This window comes from Triturus cristatus, chromosome 7 (assembly GCF_964204655.1).
Source record: "Triturus cristatus chromosome 7, aTriCri1.1, whole genome shotgun sequence".
Lineage (NCBI taxonomy): Eukaryota > Metazoa > Chordata > Amphibia > Caudata > Salamandridae > Triturus > Triturus cristatus.
This window is the reverse complement of record NC_140590.1, coordinates 867,235,762-867,256,434: the sequence shown is the minus strand read 5'-3', so window position 1 is coordinate 867,256,434 and position 20,673 is coordinate 867,235,762. Positions and strand designations below refer to the sequence as shown.

Below are 20,673 nucleotides of genomic sequence, written 5' to 3'. Positions count from 1 at the left end.
AAGGTGTGGTCAATGGTCAGACCATGAACACAAGAGGTCTGTGAAATTTGAGAGCACAGTACACTAATTGCTGACCATTCCTACTTGGTATGCCCCATTCGTACAGCCCTAAGGAATAGCCAACAGCCACTCAGCATGTCTAGAGTCCTGAATATTCTTTTAGCTGGAGGGTTGCGTGCAGCACAGTACTGAAGCCTATTCCTTGTGTAACGAGCCCTCCAGGCAGGGCTGAAGTCTGTGCTGTTTGTGTTCTGCTGGTAGGGACAATAAGCTCAGAGTGTGACTGAAGGGTTGTATGTATGTATGAGCTATTTATATATTTCAAACCTAGCTAAAATGGTGGTGGAGTGCTATGCAGGGACAAAGGCAAGCTTCATGTCAACAAGTGATATGAGTGGTGCCTAGTTGTTGGATTGTTGCTGCCTAATTCTGTAGTGTTCTTTAGGGAGGTGTGGTTTTAGCTGTTTCCTAAATTGGTTTGAACTCTGATGGTGGCTTTACTGCAGGTGTGCTGAGAGCCACCAGTGATGGTTTTGAAGATGGTACCAATCGTCAACTGGAACTAATGGAGTTCCATCACAATGTGGTTATGTGCTCATATTTCTTCTGGCCTTGGTGAGATGGGATGAGATGGGCTGCAGTATGTAGTATGCCCATAAGGGGCCCCACTTTGGAGTCTGGGAGGTTTTTGAGCAGAGCCTTGCCACCATCCAGAAGCAAAAGTCCATGGGCTTGAATGGCAGTTCTGAAATTGCTTTCTATAAGAAACACTTTCATTATTTTTTTAGTAGAGAGAGCTAGTACCAGGCCATCTTTGGTTTTATTTTGACAATATGTTCATTGAGGGAGAAGTTGAATCCAAGTGAATTGGCATTTGGTGAAAGTTCAAAGCTGTCAACCTTCAACTTACCAGGCTTGTACTATTTCTTGCTTGTTGTTCTTGACAAATTCCGTCTTGGTTGGGTTGAGCTTCTGGTAGGTGCTGGACATCCTGGTCTAAATCAGGTGCATGTAGTATTTGAGGTGTTGGATGTCTGGAGCATAGAATCATTTGGTTGTTCTCTATCTGAGGGGACTTGGGTGGAGTTGTGTATCATCAGCATTTTAGTGAATCTAGATGCTGTTATTTGTGAGTAGAACATCAAGGAGCTCCATGTAGAGGCAGAAGATGACAGGTTGAAAGTTGAAGTCTGTGACTTACTGTCTTTGGCAGAATGCGGGAAGTGGGCAAAGAGCCAAAGCCAATGTCCTGCACCCTGTCAACTAGTAAAGAGGATGGGTTGCAGGGATGGCCTTCCTTCATACCGTGTGCACAGAGCCCTTAGGAATCAAGGTCTAAGAAGATTGGGCATAGAGAGTGGCATTCTGCCATGATGCGCTCACAAAGTCTGCTGGACACACAGGCATGCATGGGATTTGAGACTCTGTCCCAGTGCCCATATTATGGTCACAAGGCATGTTTGCTGAATACCAAAGAAACGTATGGATCTACTATTTATACTAACTGGTACATATGGTAAGACCAATCAATTGAGCCATTGTCTGTTTGTGCAGAGACATTTTCTAACCAGGTACTCGGGTTTCACTTTCAGTTAAAACAAAGATGTTCCCTGCTAGTTTTTACGATGCTGCTAAGGTCTGTTGAATCTACTTGTACCAAATTAAAGAGACACTTGCAGAAAAAAGAAATGGCCTCTAGTGAGTGACTTTTTACAGCCCATCCAGTACTGTGTTCTCTTCTTACATTGAACAATCTAGAGCAGTAAATATGTTCCACACTGTGGCGGCTGGCATGTCCCGAGTGTGGTGAGCGGGAGGGCGAAAAAAAATAAGAATACATTAAATAAAATGTAACACTTACCTTCCTGAAACGAGGCAAAGTCCTCCTTTGTCTTCTCTCTTGGAGGCAGGCTCCCAAGCCAATCCTGGCGCTGCTCTCATGCTCATGAGAGCAGCTCCCTGATTGGAAGGAGTGGCCTCTGTCAGCGCTCTTGAGGGCACTGAATGCCTGGATTTACTCTCAACTCAGCTGTCACAAGACGGACGGCCAAAGAGACATGCAGACTTTAAACAAGTGCAAAAGGCAGCCCAGGCTCCTCCCTGCTGTTGTCATATGACCCCGCCCCATCCTGACACTCCACTCGGGACGTGATGAGGAAAAATAAAATGGCAATGAATTAGATTCTTTACCATTTTTTTTCATGACGCACCTCCGCTATAACAGAGGAGCCGCCCCTGATTCAAAACTGCATAAATATGTTGCATACTTTCTGCATGTGTGTTGCTGTCTGTACATCACAGTCGTTGTATACATGTCATTACAAGTCTGTCTTCGCTGCCCACTTAAATGGTGGAGCCTGAGATCATCACTGTGTTAGCGCTCACATTTATTTAGCTTTTTCAATATGCCAGTCCACCCACGGCTGACCTATGTACCACGAACAAGCTTATGTTCAGCATTTCTGATCAAAATGCTTTTGTGGCTACGAATAAATACATAAATTCATGATAAATTAATAGATAATAGCAAAAGTAACCAAGGTTAGTTCTGAAACGTGTCTCATAGGTGTGTCACCCGTCATCACTTTACCTTCTGTTCAAAGATGGTGCTGGAAAAGGCCTCTCTTTCACCTCCTGCCCCACTGCCACATGGTGAGATCCCTGCAGGAAATAAAGAATGTGATTTTAAACCATTTAAAAGCTGGAAATGTTTTCAGCAAGATTGTGAAGATGTTCTACAATAGGCTTCAAAGAGGTGTGTGATGAGGCTGATCAGTTGATATATGTCCACTCACAGTCACCCTCTTTTAAGTGTGATCTAACTTCATGTAAAAAAGGGGCAGTGGACTAGGGGCCAGATTTACGACCCGTTTTTGCAATGCGCAAACGTGTTTGCGAGCCTGTTTGCGCATGCAAAAACATCATGGGCCATGTACAAATAGGTTCTGCGACTCACTATTTGGGAAGGGGCGTTCCCTTCCAAATAGCGAGTCTCAAAACCATGTACTAATGTTTTGCGACTGCAATTGCGGTCGTAAAACACTCGCAATTACCACCTACTTTAAGTAAGTGGTAATGCATTCGCAATTGGGAAGGGGTCCCCAGGGGCCTTCCCTTTAAAAATGAAACAAAAACGTTTTTTTTCTTTTAAATGCATCCCGTTTTCCTTTACGGAAAACGGGCTGCATTTGAAAAAAAACCTTTCATTTAAAAGCAGTCCCAGACATGGCCTGCTGAGCCCAGCAGGCCACCATCCCTGGAGGGCCTGTCATTCCCAATGGGCTCGCAAATTGCGAGAAGCTCATTAATATTAATGAGTATCGCAATTTGCAACCCCATTGGGAATTGCAAACAGTGTTAAACACACTGTTGTACATTTTATTTTGCGCCTCGCAATTTGCGACTCGCAATTTGTTGCAAATGGCGAGGCACAAAATAAAATGGTTGTACATCTGGCCCTAGACCCTTCCTACAATTCATCCATAAAATTGCATATTATTTGCATTTAATTATGTGCGTATCTCTCCTTCTAACACATTTTGACATAAAAAATAAAGTCGCAGAATTATCAGCAAACATATTCATGCCAGAGACAGCTCTGTGAAATACATGACATGACTACAGAAATCAATAATCCTTTACTGAGGTCCATGCCTAGTGGTTCACCAGTAACCTGTTCACTGCATACTAAAACAATGCAGATGCACCGTGTAATAAATATTACAAACAAGGTGAAGTCAATACAGCAATTTTTCAATCCTATAACTTTGGTTCCCCTTATCAAACTCAAATCACGTTTTCCATCCGTGATTCAACTACTTGAGTAGGATCACGGTGCGATCGCTATCCTCTTCGGCGACAGGCCACCTACAGCCCAACCTCAACAGCAACACTCCCGTCACCAGGCGCACTTCATCAATACTTTTAATTAACTGCCTCAAACAAAGTCTCACATTCCTTGAAACCAAAATAAACTGAACCGCTGACCTCATTGCCCTAGTGGACAATCCAAGGCAAACATTGACACCAGTTGTCCTCGAAGTTAAATTCTGTGAAAGCAAAGCCCCCCTAAACTAGTGCACCCTTAAACTCACAAACAGCAAATATAATTTGCAAACAAGAAATGAACTAGTGACTCAGTGACTACCAAGACCACTTTGCAAATGAATAACTCTGCACTCATCTTGCAGAAACCTCATCACCATAGCCAGTGCCACAGACCCCTGGGGTGCCTCATAAAGATTCTGAGCTTTCTTTAAAGCCTTCAAACACTGCATCAATCCAAACCCAGACATTCCAGACAGTGCAACACTAAGAAATATTTATTCATAAGAAAAATATGTGAACTCACATTTTGCGTTTTGAATACCAGGCAAATAACCACTGTCCATCTCATCTCCAAACACCACACGTAAATGGAACGTCTTCAAATGACTTTTACGCATTGATCTCACTAACATTGCCCTAAAATCCAGAACGTATGAAAAGTCCGCGTTTTCTTATTCCCCATTTACAATTACCGATCCCTCCGCCGCAAAGTCCTCTCCGGCTCAACAAGGCCAACACCTCCCCACACACTCAGAAATGGACAGGCCGTTCCCATTCTTCAAACAGCCAATATCAATGCGTATGGCCTTTCCATTTACCAGTCAATGAGGCATCTACCATTCCTCTGAAATGTGACAGCAAAAATCACTAACACTGCGCTGCAGGAGAGAGAGCGACCCTCTCCACTGCCTCCACCCTCCTCCTGGTTCTTCCAGTTCAGTCAGCAGATTCAACACCCTTGAACATCTAGCCCTGATAGACATCCTGCCATCAGGCTTTGGGATTTAAGAGCACCGTCCTACATTTATTAACCTACTGTCTCTCCAAAGAGCATCAACTTATCAAGATTAAATACTTAAAGGTCCCAGGAGATACTAGTGACATGAGGAACACCTCAAGCATCCATCTCTCCTACAGTCTTTCATCTACATATGCAGCCTTTTGGAATAATCCTTATCAAAATCCACCAGTGAGCTGAGGATACTGTACATGGAAATATGTACAAACAGTGACATCCGCCAAATGAGAGGCTCCTTCAATGATATCCAGGCCTGTATGTCGAGAACTGACTTAAAGCGGAGGCCAACTTAAATCAGAGGTTAATTTGAGCAGTTGCTTTCCGGTGCTCAGCAATGGCATTTAGTTGTTAACACCGGCACTTATGACAGTCTGCCACAAGGTGGCACTGTTTGTGTAAATGAGAGATGAATAGAACAACAGTTGTTTGTTTCTTCAATATACATTAAAAACAACTAATACCAGCCGCCCAAGCCATTCTTATAGCTTTAGGGGCCTGAAATAGTCTGATTTGTTACACTTGTAGGAGTGTCATAGTTAAAATTGTGTGGATAGGGGCCATGGGTGGTGCAGGCTGCAGAGGCCTCCTGAGAGGGCCCTGGCACTTGTTTTTTTTTTTTACAAATTAAGCACTGACTTAAATAATGTCAATAGCTCCAAAGAAGCCAGAAGTCTAGGAGTGGCTCTTCTGCACAAACCCTGAATGAAATCACAAGCAACTTATTGCAATGTAAAAGGTTAGGGTTTATTATTGTTCGCAATCTAGGTTTCAGAACCAAAATCATAATAAAAACTTAGACATCCTTAAATCAACTATGGCTCCGCTGCAGAATAAATCACAGCCTTCATAAAGTAAAGTTCAGAACCACTGTAGAAAGCATGGTTCTCTCCCCCAGGATAGTGGTGATGACCTGCTCTCTGAAGCACCAGACGCCTAATTGTCTCCGCGAACAACACCCACCATTCGTACACCTAACTCCAAGGTCTAAGGAAATACAACCACAACCAAACAATGCTCTGAAAGTTGTTACAGACCTGCGTCATCTTCAAGATCTATTGCATCAACCAGAACACCTTCCTTCCTGGCCTAAAATGTCACTTTCTCAGAAAGTCGATAAAACATACAAAGAATGACACCATCAAACTGGAAATCAAGAGGTGCAAAAAGGAAAAAAAACTGAAGGAAAGCCTTCTTAAACTATGTACCACTATCTATCATTCCTTTTTCCTCCCAATTGAGAAAGCAGCAGAAGATGCATCACTATAAGGACCGTCTCACGTGTCATCAGAAAAAGAAAATCAAGTGTCCTTTTGAGTCCATAAATGACCTTGAAGAGAGACCCTGTTGGGACGGGAAGTCTCCTGCATGTCTCTAGACAGAGTGCTTCCCCTGCCTTATGCTAATCTCCAGGCAAGTCACTCAAAGCTACTGTATGGTTTCTAGATTCCTACCTCAGTCAGCATGACAATCATACATGTCCACTGAGGGTCTCCCTGTTTACATGGATTGAGACCCTAGAGCTTGGCTCTGAGGTCGAGGGGGCATGCCTAGTGCACCCCTATTTTTCAGAGAGTGGCTACTGCCCTCTCTATTAAGGCTGTGGTAGACTGACAGTGGTGGCAGCAATAAATCTATAGTCCGGAGGGGGGAGTCCCTAGGCACCCTCCTGACCAAGTCTGTGCAGTCTGCCATGCCTGTGGTCCTGTTGCCTTTGTCTAACTGACATGTGTTTGAGAGCCCGTGGGTGTACTGGGGAAGAATGGTGAGCTGAGCCAGTGTGAGGAATGCGAGCTGTCTGCTGGACATTCCAGCTCCCCCGTGCCCCTCCCCATTTCCTTGGAAAGGCCTGGTGGGCTGGGGTAGACACTCAGCTCGTTTCTGGGTTTAGCTGCTAAGAGGACCCTCCCCCATTGGTCTGTGCCTCTTGGGCTGGAGTTAATTAAAATTCCTCTTTAGGGATATGCACAGGGTGATACCAGGAAAACATGGAGGGAAATTTTGCATGCTTTAGCCATGCATGGGACATGTCATGAATGGTTTCTGAATGGAGGTGTATTCAGGAAGCAAAAGTAGCAGACCCTCTGATTGGATGGGCCTATCAATCAGAGGTGATAAAAGTCTGGCTTGAGTGGTCAGCTGTTGTTCAAGACTGGTCTATGACTGAAGAGGCGGCCACACCAGGTCCGTCTGAAGATAGCCAGGTGCAACCTGCAGTGTGAAGACAGGAGATAAGACACTGTTCACTGCGTCTGGAACTAATGCAGTTTTCTCTATGACAGATGGAGTCTGCTGCCAAGAGGTCAATGAGAATCCAGGGCATCAGCAACATTGGAGACCAGCTGTTTCAGTGAGACTTGTGGAGCATGCGCTCTTGAACAAGGAAATTACAGACAACTGCCCAAGGTGTGGAAAGGAAGCTTACAGCACATCAAGGGAGTTGGTGTGGAAAGGAAACTTGCGGCACATCAAGGAAGCTGATGTGGAAGGAAGCTTGCAGCACATCAAGGGAGCCAGAGAGGGGGAAGCTTGATTCTAGTCCTTGAAGGTGAGATCAAATCCCCTCTAACCTCCTCCCCTGCGCTGAGGGAGCCTGTACAAGCAGTGGCTGGGAATAGAGGCAAGTGAAACAGGACCCCACCTTTCTTTTTGTGATCTCTGGGGGTATCAGGTTGAACTGGCACTCTGTCCAGCCACTACCCTCCTACAGCTAGCCAGTGGCAACTGGACTAGTGGGACTCCAGTAAACTGTGCCTAGACATCAGGCACCTGTGGTCAGACCCCTGACACCACTAGAGCGGTGTCCTCACTCACGATGGGAGGGCACGTCTGTTGCTTTGGGTGGGGGTTATGGGGCTGATCAAGAACATTTAACTTCACATCATATGCTGAAACTATATCCTTTCAATCCAAAGATTGGTATCAAGGCTCTAGTGAATGAGAGCAACCCTGTGTAACATGGTCTGTAATATGCAATGCTTATTGTGTGTTTTCATGTTAACTGTGTTTTTATGGTGCTCGGTGTCTAGGCGCTATAATACTGCTTGGGGTCAGAACTCTGTCCCAGAGGGTTGGAGAGACATCTGGTTTTCACTGTTTATCCTAGTTTTATGTGTGGCATAATTATCTTGTGTATATTAAAGTACTTTTCTTTTATAAAAAGTAAAGCACTGACTGGACATTGAGTTTATCAGCTGGTGGTACGGTGTGCACTGTAATCTGAATGTCTAACCCCACCTCACCTTCTTGAGTAAGCCTTGGACTGCTCTGTCTCGCTACCCTGAGAGAGTCAAGTGCTGGAGAGGAGTACCTGGTTATCCAGTTTTGGGTCCACTAGTACTGCGGCCCCAGGACACCAGTGGAGAACACTCCCGTTGATGCAATTGGAGTGCAGTTACCCCTGAGTGCCCTGGTGCCCAGGAAGCCGGGTATAACAGACCCTCTCTGTTTTCTTACTATATATACACTCTTTAACCGTAACCTCATCCCTGACTATGATAACAATGTGTATTCCAGGACAATGTTCTGATATCAAGCCAGGGACGCAGAGTCGTAGCCATGGGGGGCCCAGCAGGGCCAGGCACCCCCGTCTTGATGCTTGCCGCCCCCAAACGTTCTTGGCAGTGGGCAGATGACAAGGAGATTTTTTAAGAAATGCTCAGTACCATCGGGGTATTTTTTGCCTCAAGAGAAACACAGAATGTAAGCTAAAGTGTGCTCCAGTTTAGAATAAACATCTCTAAAGAAAAAAGCTCAGCATTCTTTTTATGATGGGGAATGTATCCAATTTCCTTGTCCATTTAAAAACAACGGGCCCGATTCACAGAACTAACTAAAAACAAAATCCTAAACTTACTACTTTTGGTATTCACAGAAGGCATTTAGTAGTAGTAAAGTTAGGATTTTGTCTTAAGTTTGACTTAAGACAAACTTAAGACAGACTTAAGACAAACTTAAGACAGACTTAAGACAGACTTAAGACAGACTTAAGACAAACTTAAGACAGAGTAAAGACTGAGGGGCCGATTCACAGAACTAACTTAAGACAAAATCCTAAAATTACTACTTTTGGTATTCACAGAAGTTAGGATTTTGTCTTAAGTTTGTCTTAAGACAAACTTAAGACAGTCTTAAGACAGACTTAAGACAGTCTTAAGACAGACTTAAGACAAACTTAAGACAGACTTAAGACAGACTTAAGACAGACTTACGACAGACTTAAGACAAATTTAAGACAAAATCCAAACTTAAGTCTGTCTTAAGCCTGTCTTAAGTCTGTCTTAAGTTTGTCTTAAGTCTGTCTTAAGACTGTCTTAAGTCTGTCTTAAGACTGTCTTAAGTCTGTCTTAAGTTTGTCTTAAGTCTGTCTTAAGTTTGTCTTAAGACAAACTTAAGACAAAATCCTAACTTCTGTGAATACCAAAAGTAGTAAATTTAGGATTTTGTCTTAAGTTAGTTCTGTGAATCAGGCCCAAACTTAAGACAGACATAAGACAGACTTAGGTTAGGATTTTGTCTTAAGTTTGTCTTAAGTCTGTCTTATGTCTGTCTTAAGTTTGTCTTAAGTTTGTCTTAAGTCAAACTTAAGACAAATCCTAACTTTACTACTACTAAATGCCTTCTGTGAATACCAAAAGTAGTAAGTTTAGGATTTTGTCTTAAGTTAGTTCTGTGAATCGGCCCCTCTGATTTCAGACCGTGATGACTTGTGTTCCAATAAGTGGCTGGGAACTGTAAAATTCACAATATATAATGCATGCAATCTGGACTAGAGTAAGAAGTTCATATTGGTATTGTAGCTGGAAATTAAAATGCACATGTGCCTGGGAATCACTTTCAGGAATGCATGAATTACAGATTAGAATTAAAAACGCAACGCAGGGCTACAGTAAATATAAATGGACCTGGAAACAAGATAAATGAAACCATAAAAACAACCAGGGATTGGGACACAATGTTAGAATTCATAAAATGTACTTTGGACATTGGAAAACAATTGTATTAAATTGTACTGGGCTTTTTTACTTAGCAAGGAGCCTGTGCCTCGCAAAGCCTAAATCACATTTCAGAGCGGTCTGGTTTCAATATTTATATATAGTTGAAGCACGCAATTTATATCAACTGCTTGGTGCATGGTTGACAGGGTGGTTTGAACTTTATTGGGCATGGTAGGTGAAAAGAATGAGGTTTGATAGGAGAGGAAGTGCTGCCGATGCAAGTCTCGGCATCGGCTCAATATCCTGTGATTCCGGGCAAATCACTTAATCTCTCTGTGCCTAAAATAAATAAATAAATGGGATATTGTTTAATGCAAATGATGCTCATGTAAAGCACTCCAATACCTTCAGATGGAGTTTGCAAGATAGAAAACTGCAAAAATTAAAGAATATAAAAATAAATTAAAATTTGATGACATAGAGGACACATGTCATATGGAGTGTAGCTGCACATAAGTGTTGCAGAGGGTGTGAGAGAGGCTCAGCGGCATCTGCATGCAGTGTAGATGGAATCCACTGTTGCTGTGCATCAGAAGGATCCATTTTGGTATACAGCACTCACCAACTACCATTTGGAGAGCATACGTATTTTCGAGGCATTGTTAAATCACCAAGTAGTATTATAAATGGGATAACGTTTCTCCTGCCGTACATTGAAGTGATATTGCAAGTCACCAAGGAGAACCCAGACCATATAGAGGAGAAAAGCCAAAGGACAAGTATAACATCCCCTTCCTGCAAACATCTTCAAAACCTTGGGACCAGGCAATCAAAAATGTTACAAAATGCAGCACAGCAACCATAGTTGATGCACTGTGTCATGTGACAAGGAGACAGGAGAAAAGTGCCATATCTACAGAGATATGGGACTCTCCTCCTCTCTCTCTAGTGCCAAAGCACAATCGGGCCGCGGAGTACCATGCATACACATTTGCACAATTGCACAAGAGTGTCTGCATGAGACTGGCATAGGGCACCTTTCCAGTACAAAATACTATGCTTAGGCTAACTTCAAAACTTTTCCCACTTCAGATGTACGCTGTGAAGCGCAGCACACATGTAAAGTTTAAACGTAAGGAGAAATAAAATAATTTCTCCTTTTTAGCGCCTGCTTCAAAGTGGCATTATTTTTTGCCACAAAACCCTGCCTACTAGCGTTAGTAGATAGAGTTTTATATCAAAAACATGGGTGGCTGCATGAGAACGAACATATACAACCCACGCAATGCCCCCTTTGCAGTGCAGCACACACGCAAAGTGAGAACAGTTAGGAGAAATAAAAGTATGCAGTGTACTGCAAATTGAAGGCTTCTTTGCATTTCTTTGAAAGAACTCAAGTTTTGCGCTGGAAAGTAAATAAAAAATATTGAACAGGTTACAGGTTTGAGTCACTTTATGGCACATAAGTAGCACAAAATGTTTGGTTATCTGGGCCTTGGTGTCTTGCTCTTTCATGTTCATTACAGATAAGAAGTATAAAGGCAGAATCTGTAGTACAAGATTAAGCACACCAAATGCACATACCAATATTTTCTAAAATATAATAGAATCAGTTTAATGCAAGTTGGGTTAAAAAGGCTGTGGATCAGATTGTGTAGAAACTTGTAGAGATTCTAACTTTCTTGGAAAGACCTAAAGTGTGGGAAAAAATAAGCACCTTGGCATGAAGATCTCTTAATTGCTGTTCACCTTTCTTTTTAGAAAAACAAATCAAAACAAATAGCCAGCTCCCATTTTCATTGGTAAACTGCCTTTTGTCCTGGCAGTTGGGTGCAGGCATGTCTGAGCTCAACTGTAGTAACTTATTATAGTTGAGCAGCTATGTTGTTTCTTTATTATAGATGACTAGATGCTTCCCAACTCAATGAATATAAAGAAATTAGGCATATGCGTTTATGCAGAGATTGGAGGTTTCAATGTATAATGTGAAGTCTGTCTAGAAGCATCAGGGAGAACCAAAAGAGCAACTAATTGGAGGTGCTGTTGAAACAACAAAGGAGTGATGTATAATGTTCATGCAGGTGAAACAAAAGAGTAATCCATTGGAGGAGTTGTTAAATTACAAAGGAGTCGATCCATGTGTGACACAGAATCGACCACCAAAACAGTAGCATATGGGGTTCACCCAGGGTGGAGTGGGTAGGGGCTCAGAGAATAAGAGAACAGTGATGGAAGGGAACCAATATCTGGCTCAAGTCCTTGCATCTATCAAGCACAATCAGGGGGCATATGACAGACAGACACTTTTATCCTTCTTTCTTTTAGTTGGATTCCCAAGATGGACATGTTGATAAGAGAGATAAAATAAGTGAGCTGAGCAACATTTACCAGGGGGAGGAAGGAGAGGCTGGTGTGCAGCAGGCTCTACTACTGCACCTGCAGGTCAATAACGACATTAAGAGACCAGTCCTCGCGGACTAACCTCCACCTCGCGGTGGAGGTTAGTCCGTTTAAGGCAGGGAGGAAGCAAGGGGCAGCAGGGTAAGAACATAACACAATCATTTGAACACAATGCTAGGCACATGGGAGGAAAAACAGCACAAAGCAGAGGAGGAAACATTTTTTAAACTTAAAGTACTGTGTAGATGCACAATCGCAACAAATGGATGCCTTTACACTGTCTGACATTTTCGTACAAAGGTGGGGTAACTAAGACCACTCACATATAACACCAAGAGTGCCCAAGTCACAAATAAAACCTGAGGCCGCTATGAGATTAGTTCATCATATGGATAGATATTGTCTAAATGAAATAAGATAGGCTATCTATTTCACACTGACTCACACAGTTGACATCTTTAGCCAGACCACCTTATAGCCAAAAACACTTTATAATATGCAAATTCATACACTGTTTGGAAAAATGAGTTTGTAAATCCCAGAATACCAAAAAGGTGTTGGCTAAAAAGACACAACTGAATGAAGTAAGCCCCACTAATTTTATCCCCGAGAAGAGAGACCCCCCCAAAGAACAACAGTGAACATTGTAAAATACCCTGCCCATGTTCTTTCTTATGTTGCTTTAAGATCTAAGGAGGGAAGGAAAAGTTTCCCTATATCTTTGAACCAATAACATAACAAAGAATGATAATAATAGAAATCTGTTATTTGTATAACCCTCTGCAGAGGACATTTACGATGCAATTATTATTAGCAATTCATAACAGAAACTTAGGGCCAGATGTACATAATTCGCAAAATATATTTTTGTGACAGCTAAATTATTAAGTAAGGATTTGGAGTGAGGCACAATCCAACTTACCCCATTATTCTTCATGAATTCAGGAGCAAATTGTGACTTGACAAATGGTTGGCTATTAGAGGAATGGTGGCCTGCTGTCAGCAGATCACCATGTCTGTGATCTCGCTTTCAATATTTTTTTGCTTTAAATGCAAACCTTTTGTCTTGAGAGAAACAGTTCTGAACTTAAAATTTTGTTTTTTAAAGTACCACTGGACCACTTCCCACTCCAAAGTTTTATCTTACATTCACAGCAGGGAAAGTGTCTTAAGATGACCACTTCGCCTTTGTAAACGGGTTACAATCACCTTGGAGGAGTTGGTAACCTAAGAATGGTTTACGATGCAAATTATGGTCGCAGGCAATTGTTGCATAGCATTTTAAAATGCATTTTAATAGGGATGCTGTGCGCACCCCTTCCAAATTTCGCTTTGGTATACTCTAAACCCATTGTGTGATTTGGCATGGGAGTGCTTGGCAATCTATTTTTTCTGTAGTGGTTAACAAAGATAAGGTCCCTGTGTACACTAACCAAACCAAAAAACTTCTGTGAGCCCTTCCCACACTATCCCAAAATGTATACACCTACTCTCATTGCATGTCCTGCTTCCAGCATCTTTACAATCTTACCAAAATTTAAAAGTTTTTTAAACAATTGAACAAGGAAGTTTACTTTCCCATCCACTGAACCACTCTTATGCTGCTGTCATTGCACGGGGCCATGCCCCACAAACAAATATTCCTGGCTACGGGCCTGACGGGATGGCGTGGGAGCCAACAGTGGGGTGGCCTTTAGAAAACAACAATATTGTTAGAGCTTAATCCCTAAATATCCACTCAACTGGAGTCTGAAGACTAAAGTGCTATACAGCTAACTTTACAACTAACATTCTATCTCTGAAGCAATTATTGACAGCCTGTAATTATGGTTTCTTGTAATGATTCTGAAACAAACATTTCATACATTGCATTTGACTGGCTGTGACTTTTTTTTAACATTGGTGAAAATCCGTCAGTGGTGGATAGAAGGGATGTTGTGTGGTAGTCAAATAAACGTAATTTTCTCCTCACGTTCCACTGGAGTTCATTTGGAGGTGATAGGTAATAAATGGCTGTACTGAACATTTCCAAACTAGAAAGCAGTATTGGTGACTCCAAGCTTTCTCATGTGAGCACATTTGAGACATATCGGTATAGTTCGAATGTAAACTATAATGTCAATATTGGATCAGTTGGTGTGTACAAAAACATTTCTGGAAATAGGTGGAAAGTACATTTTGCACAAAACTAACATGTTATGGTAACTGAGTCTGAGAGAAATTAGTGCCAGACATTTTGTTTGACACATTTAAATTTTCTATATGAATTATTGGCTGCAGAATTTGACATTCAGCGGCAACTTGCAAATACAATGTGAACAAGGGTTTCTGGTAGGATGGTTAAGTTATAATTAAAGATTATGAATGATTCAATAGTATATTATCCAATGTGATATTGTGTGTATTTTATTTGCTGCAATTGTTCGTTTGTCCATCTCCCCTTTGGAGCAATCATGTGTAAAACCTGGACACATGATTGCCCCGATGATAGCCCCGATCCTCGACTAGAACACAAAGCATGATCTTGAAACATTCACCAAAGTCTCCTTGGAAGCCTTTAATTTGCTCCTGGAAAATTCAGCTAACTTTTGACAAATCATGGACCCTTTTGCTTAAGGCTACCTCAAACCAGGAGATTCTGGGAAAACCACAAATGTGCCTCATCCTTGAAAAATATGACAATGTATTGAGTTTTGGGAAATAAAGAAGTACACCTGTCCCTCTTGGTGGACAATCTTACCGTTTCCTGTAATGTGACCTCGCCCGAAAGAGGGCTGGATCCTGTACTGGACCCACACCCTGGATGCTGCCACTGAGTGGTCCCAGTAGGCACATGCCAATAGTAGGTTCCAGATGTATCTCGAATGGTTCTCCATCCTGGCGGGAGAAGGGGGTCTGGCTCCAAATTCTGATCGGACCACACATTGTCTGCAAGAAAATGAAGAAATAATGAAAATACTAGAACAATAGCATGTTAGCTGATAATAGCAAGAACTAAGTTCTTTACATGTAACATTTTTGCCCAGTTCTTATTGTCTTTCATTATCACTCGCTGAGTAACATTGAGATGAGTTCACAAAAAAAACAAGCACTTTAACATTTACAGGGTTATGAATAACCTAGTATGTAAGTCTTATTTTCGACATTGAAATATGCATTCTCACATACTAATGAATATAACCACAGTGCCTCTAAACCAAAATCATCTGTTTTTTAGTATGTGGTAAAGCTGACGCAACCATGAGGCTAAAGTTGTGCAAAGCTGAACTGCAACATTCTGCCTCCCTAACTCGAAAGAACAAAGGGAAACTCTTTATTCCTCATGGGGACCTGGGACTCTGTAATGTGAGCATCAATTTTCGTTCATATACTATTTTAGAGAAAAGAAATGTACGTTTCATACAGTTCGCAATGATGGATACGGTGGTTGTAAATATTGTAAATGAAAATATCAGCAAAAAAATATTTAAAAAATATTGGAAACCTAAATACCGACTTTACATACAAAATATAGAAGATAACAATATTGTCAGAAAATAGGTAAGTATATCAAATTTTAACACTTATGAACTCTATTAACTCTAAAACATAGATTAACTTTAAAAATATTGCAATTCAAAATATATATTTACAATATATAAAATGTATACAAATGTATAACTTAAAATTTCATAAAGTAAAAAGATATGCTTTAAAATAATATCAATAAACATTTAACATAGCATTAAAAATAAGATTATAACTTGAACACAAATAATAAAAAATACCAGTATTAAGTATGATTAGAAACACTAGATTTTAAAATGTAAAAAAAGTATAACAGCATGAAAAAGTATAAAATCAAATTAATACAAATACATTACTACAAAAAGAAATACGAAAAAATTAAAATAATTTTTAAAATTAAAATGAAATTATATAAACAAACAATAAAAAAACATAGATTCAAATTAACTATCCCCAGTCCTTCGCCGACATAAGCAGCACTAACGAAAGTTCTGGACAAATATATATGTATATAGTTAACATTATAGAATTTACATAAATAATTGCAAACTAAAAATATAAAACTGCCATACTAAATTATACTTAACATTATATTAAACAACTACAATTACAAGAATTGAACATAAATGAGAAATTATTCTCACCCTTTTACCCTAAAATTCCAATAACAACAAAAACAATTGAAATTAATAACAGAATAAAATAATAAACACATTATTCAAAAACACTTTAAAATTAATTAATTTACAAATAAACTGAAACATCATACTATTAATTAATATTCAAACTATTAAACACAATTCAATAATTAACAGAATCAATTGTCCAATTAACATAGCCAGTAGGTAGTTATAGTTAGGACCTATTTTCCATAGGAAATCCGCAACATTCTATTCCCAATAAGTCTTGCGCCGGTTGACGAATCTTCGCGAAATTTTACAAACTTTTGGCCAGCTCCGGTCCGCTCCTGTCCTGAAAGTTTCGTGGTGATTCGTCAAGCGGGGGCTGAGAAAAAAGGGGGGTCCCAAAACGCATTTTCCCCATGCAATTTCCCATAGGACCTGGTGACGCAGCTACAGCCCAAACTGCTGAACCGAATTACACCAAATTTGGCAAAGAGGTAGTCCTCAGTTCAGACTCGTGCCTTTTGCATAAATGGTGTAGATCCGTTCAGTAGTTCCTGAGAAAATTAGAGTAAAAAAGATAGATATATCTATGGCCTCGGAGGATCCGCGCACCCTATGTGCACCCTCAGTGCACCCTCTGCGAACCAAGGGCGCACCCTCCCGATCACTCGCTGAATGCTAATTGGCTGTCAAGTGTCTGTCTACATTCAAAACCAGGAACTGTTGGCAGCCATTTTGTGCCTCGGTAGAAGCGAGGCTGATTAAGTAAGGGAAATAAGTGTGTGAAAGATGTAAAGGGGGAAGGGTAGAAATACTCTGACCCTCTAGTGTTGCTTAGGGGGTCCCAGAAGGATGCACTGGGGCCCCCTTTTTTTTTTTTTTTAACGGCAAAATGAGCGCAAGGTGCGCGGTTTCGGCCGGAAAAAAAAAAAAACCCGAAGCGCGGGGTTCCGCGCTTCATTAATAATTAGCCCCCGGGTGGGCAAAATCCCCGGGGAAAAATGTTTATAAATTAATAGGGGGAGGGGGGCTGAGTGGCCTCCTGGAGCCCTCGAGGGCACTGGGGACTGCCTCCCTCCAGGGCCGGCTCCTACAGTGTCCTGGGGTGCCCACCCCCAGGACACTGTTGTTCGCCCTCCCATAGCAAACTTCGTTTGGATTTTGAAAGAGAGAGCAGGGAAACTTTCTCTCTCTTTCAAAATCCAAACGATATTGCTTTTCCACACGGGGAGCTGCATGTCAGCAGCTCCCCATGTGGAAAAGCAATGCCGGCTCCCGAAGGACACGGGGAGCCGGCTGGGACCGTGGGGGCGTTGGGGCTCCCCCCACGGTCTCCAACATTTTTTTATAAGCCCCGGGGGATGGGGTCCCCGGGGATAATAAAAATTAGTGATAGGGGCTATTTTTTTTTTACGGTAAAATTAGGAGTCGCGCATCCTAACGCGTTGGGTGCACGATTTCTCTTATGTTGGGTGCGCGGTTCCTATTGCGTTGGGTGCGCGGATGCTTTCGTGTAGGGATCGAGAACGGTGCGCATAGGGTGCGCGGTTCCCAAAAAAATGAAAATATATACTTTTTTTTAAAGAATTATTGAAAAAATAAGTTAAAAAAATGGTGAAAAAAAAGTATTTAAAAAAAACATAATTAAAGGAATTGACGCACTGAAATAGAAAAATGTAGAAATCCAATGAAAATCATTAAACATCATAGCTTTAGAGATAAATTGTAGATAGGAATTAGCATTTAAAAAACCTTTGAAATTCACCGAACAAAACCATAGGTTTCATGCATGTTATAGTTAGGAATTGGGATTTAAAAAGAAATTCACTGAAAAAACCATAGGTTTCAGGGGCGTTATAGTTAGCTGGACATTTCCCTCATACATAACCCTAGAAATTCCCCCGTTATAGTTAGTTCAGCTAACTATAACTCGCGCCCCCGCAATGCACTGCTGATGACGTCACATATTACATCACTCATGACATGGTCAGTGACATCACTGATGACATCACTGATGACATCTCAAATGACATCACTGATGACATCATCCATGTAATAAATTAGTGCATCTTCTCACACCCTAATATAACCTTTGATACACCGACTCAAAATTTCAGATGGCCATTCTCAAAACCATAGATACTCTAATACCAATAACTACATACCCAATCATTGACTCTTAGGTCTACACACACCTCCACTCACTCACCTGTACAGTCACTCATACTTACAGTCACTCAGTACAGGACTATCATATGCATTTATACACCTATATAGACACTCAGACACCGCCAATCATCCATAGACGTACTCACACACCTAGTCAGTCATGCAAATAATTAATCACAATCCAATTTATTCACCTATACAGTTATACACACACAAGTTCACTTACTCATAAAAATACTACCACATTCTTACGCTCTTATACAACTACTGATACAAGCACACACTCATCCATACAGCCACTCTCACAATCACACACTCTCACATATAGCCAGTTATATACTCTTACACACATATACACTGCCTTTCACATATGTAGTAACTCACACCTGTACCACTGTGATATATATTCAATCACTAACACACCCATACATACACTCACCCAAACATACAGACCATCACAGATGCACTCTTAAAACCATGCACTCATAGAATCACCCACTCACACATCTATGCACAGTCACACACACCCTACCCACACAAACACTCAGGCACCCATACAGATACTCAGACAACCAATCAATAACCCATATAGACACTCATATAGCTATTCACAAAACCATGCAGCCACTTATACACCAACAGACAGATAGATACAGACATTCACACAGTTTAGTCACTAGTCTGCAGTGAGATACATTTAATGACTCACTTATAGAGTCAGTCTCGCACCTAGAAAATCATCCATTCACACACTTATACACCCATTCATTCTTCCATAGGCCTTTCCCTATATATATTAAACATATTAAAACTTTACAGAAACACAGACTCACTGGATGACGTCATCAGTGATGTCATCAGTGATGTCATTTGAGATGTCACCAGTGATGTCATCAGTGATGTCACTGACCATGTCATGAGTGATGTAATATGTGACGTCATAAGCAGTGCATTGCGGGGGCGTGAGTTATAGTTAGCTGAACTAACTATAACGGGGGAATTTCTAGGGTTTTGTACGAGGGAAATATCCAGCTAACTATAACGCCCCTGAAACCTATGGTTTTTTCAGTGAATATATATATATAGATTATATATATATATATTCATGTATAGATCACAGTATTCTTTAATTGTCCATTAAATAACGTAACAATATTTATCTAATTAAACAGCATATTAATATGTTACAATTTATCAAAATACATGTCACAATCAATTAATTATATTTAAAAATTAACTCCAAAGAAAATTTACTTAAAATAAAATACAGTAAAATTAAAATATACTACCAAATTAGAAAAAGAAACTAAAATAATTAATTTTCCTTAACTCTAAAATAATAACTAATAACATTAAAACGAATAAAACTCAACTAAATAATAAAAAGAAATTCTGTAAATCTATATTACCAAAACATTATAAAGTACTTCAAACATGATGTTCCTACGTTCCATATTATGTTCAACATTATTTTTGACAGCACAATATTTGTAACACAAAAGTTGTGTCTCCCAATATTTTTACAACAATATTTTGTAATAATACCATATATAACATTTAAGCCTATGAATGGATTTAAATCTAAAGTAAGGCTTTACAAGGTAAAACTGCCTTGGCTTTACCCAGTCCAGGATGTCAGGGAACACCTCAAATGAAATCCAACAAAATATATTTGATAGAGAACGCATTGAAATCATATGCAGTCCTTGATGTTAGACATGAACTGTATGTGATTCACCTCCACGCTCAAAACATAAGCCAATTCCCTGGAGCTGTAAATTGACTGTGATCTGTTAATCAAGGTGTACATGACCAAATGTTGTACCATCTCAGTGTCATGTGGAAAAATGCACTATCCTCTTCCAACTACTTTTTGTGGAACAGTCCGAGCTCTCATACCCTTAAATATTTATAATGGATTGATAATTGTGGTGATGTCAAACATCACATCACGGGACATCATTCGCAAAAACAATAGAACATCTGCAGCCAAAGGTTCACTACATCATATAAATGCTGATTTATTACTATTTGCAATACACAAACAGCTTCAAGGTTACGTCTGGAATACTTTGTCATTTGCAGATTATCAGGTGTAAATCTGGAAAAAAATTCTATAAATCCTATTTCTCTTATGAAAATATACAAGCTTCTAACTTCGCATGAGAATACAAACACAGCAAGTGCAAAG

At 40.6% G+C, this 20,673-nt stretch overlaps 1 protein-coding gene across 2 annotated transcripts in view; it reads right to left on the bottom strand.

The window, feature by feature from the left end:
* The window catches only part of APBB3 (amyloid beta precursor protein binding family B member 3), a 293,244-nt gene that overhangs the window by 138,492 nt on the left and 134,079 nt on the right, over positions 1–20,673 (bottom strand). For both annotated transcript variants that reach the window (XM_085617816.1, XM_085617817.1), the window contains exons 3-4: positions 14,921–15,108; positions 2,591–2,661 (exon numbers count right to left, since the gene is read on the bottom strand). In XM_085617816.1, the coding sequence (XP_085473942.1) occupies positions 2,591–2,661; positions 14,921–15,108 (259 nt within the window). The remainder of the gene's footprint in view (positions 1–2,590; positions 2,662–14,920; positions 15,109–20,673) is intronic.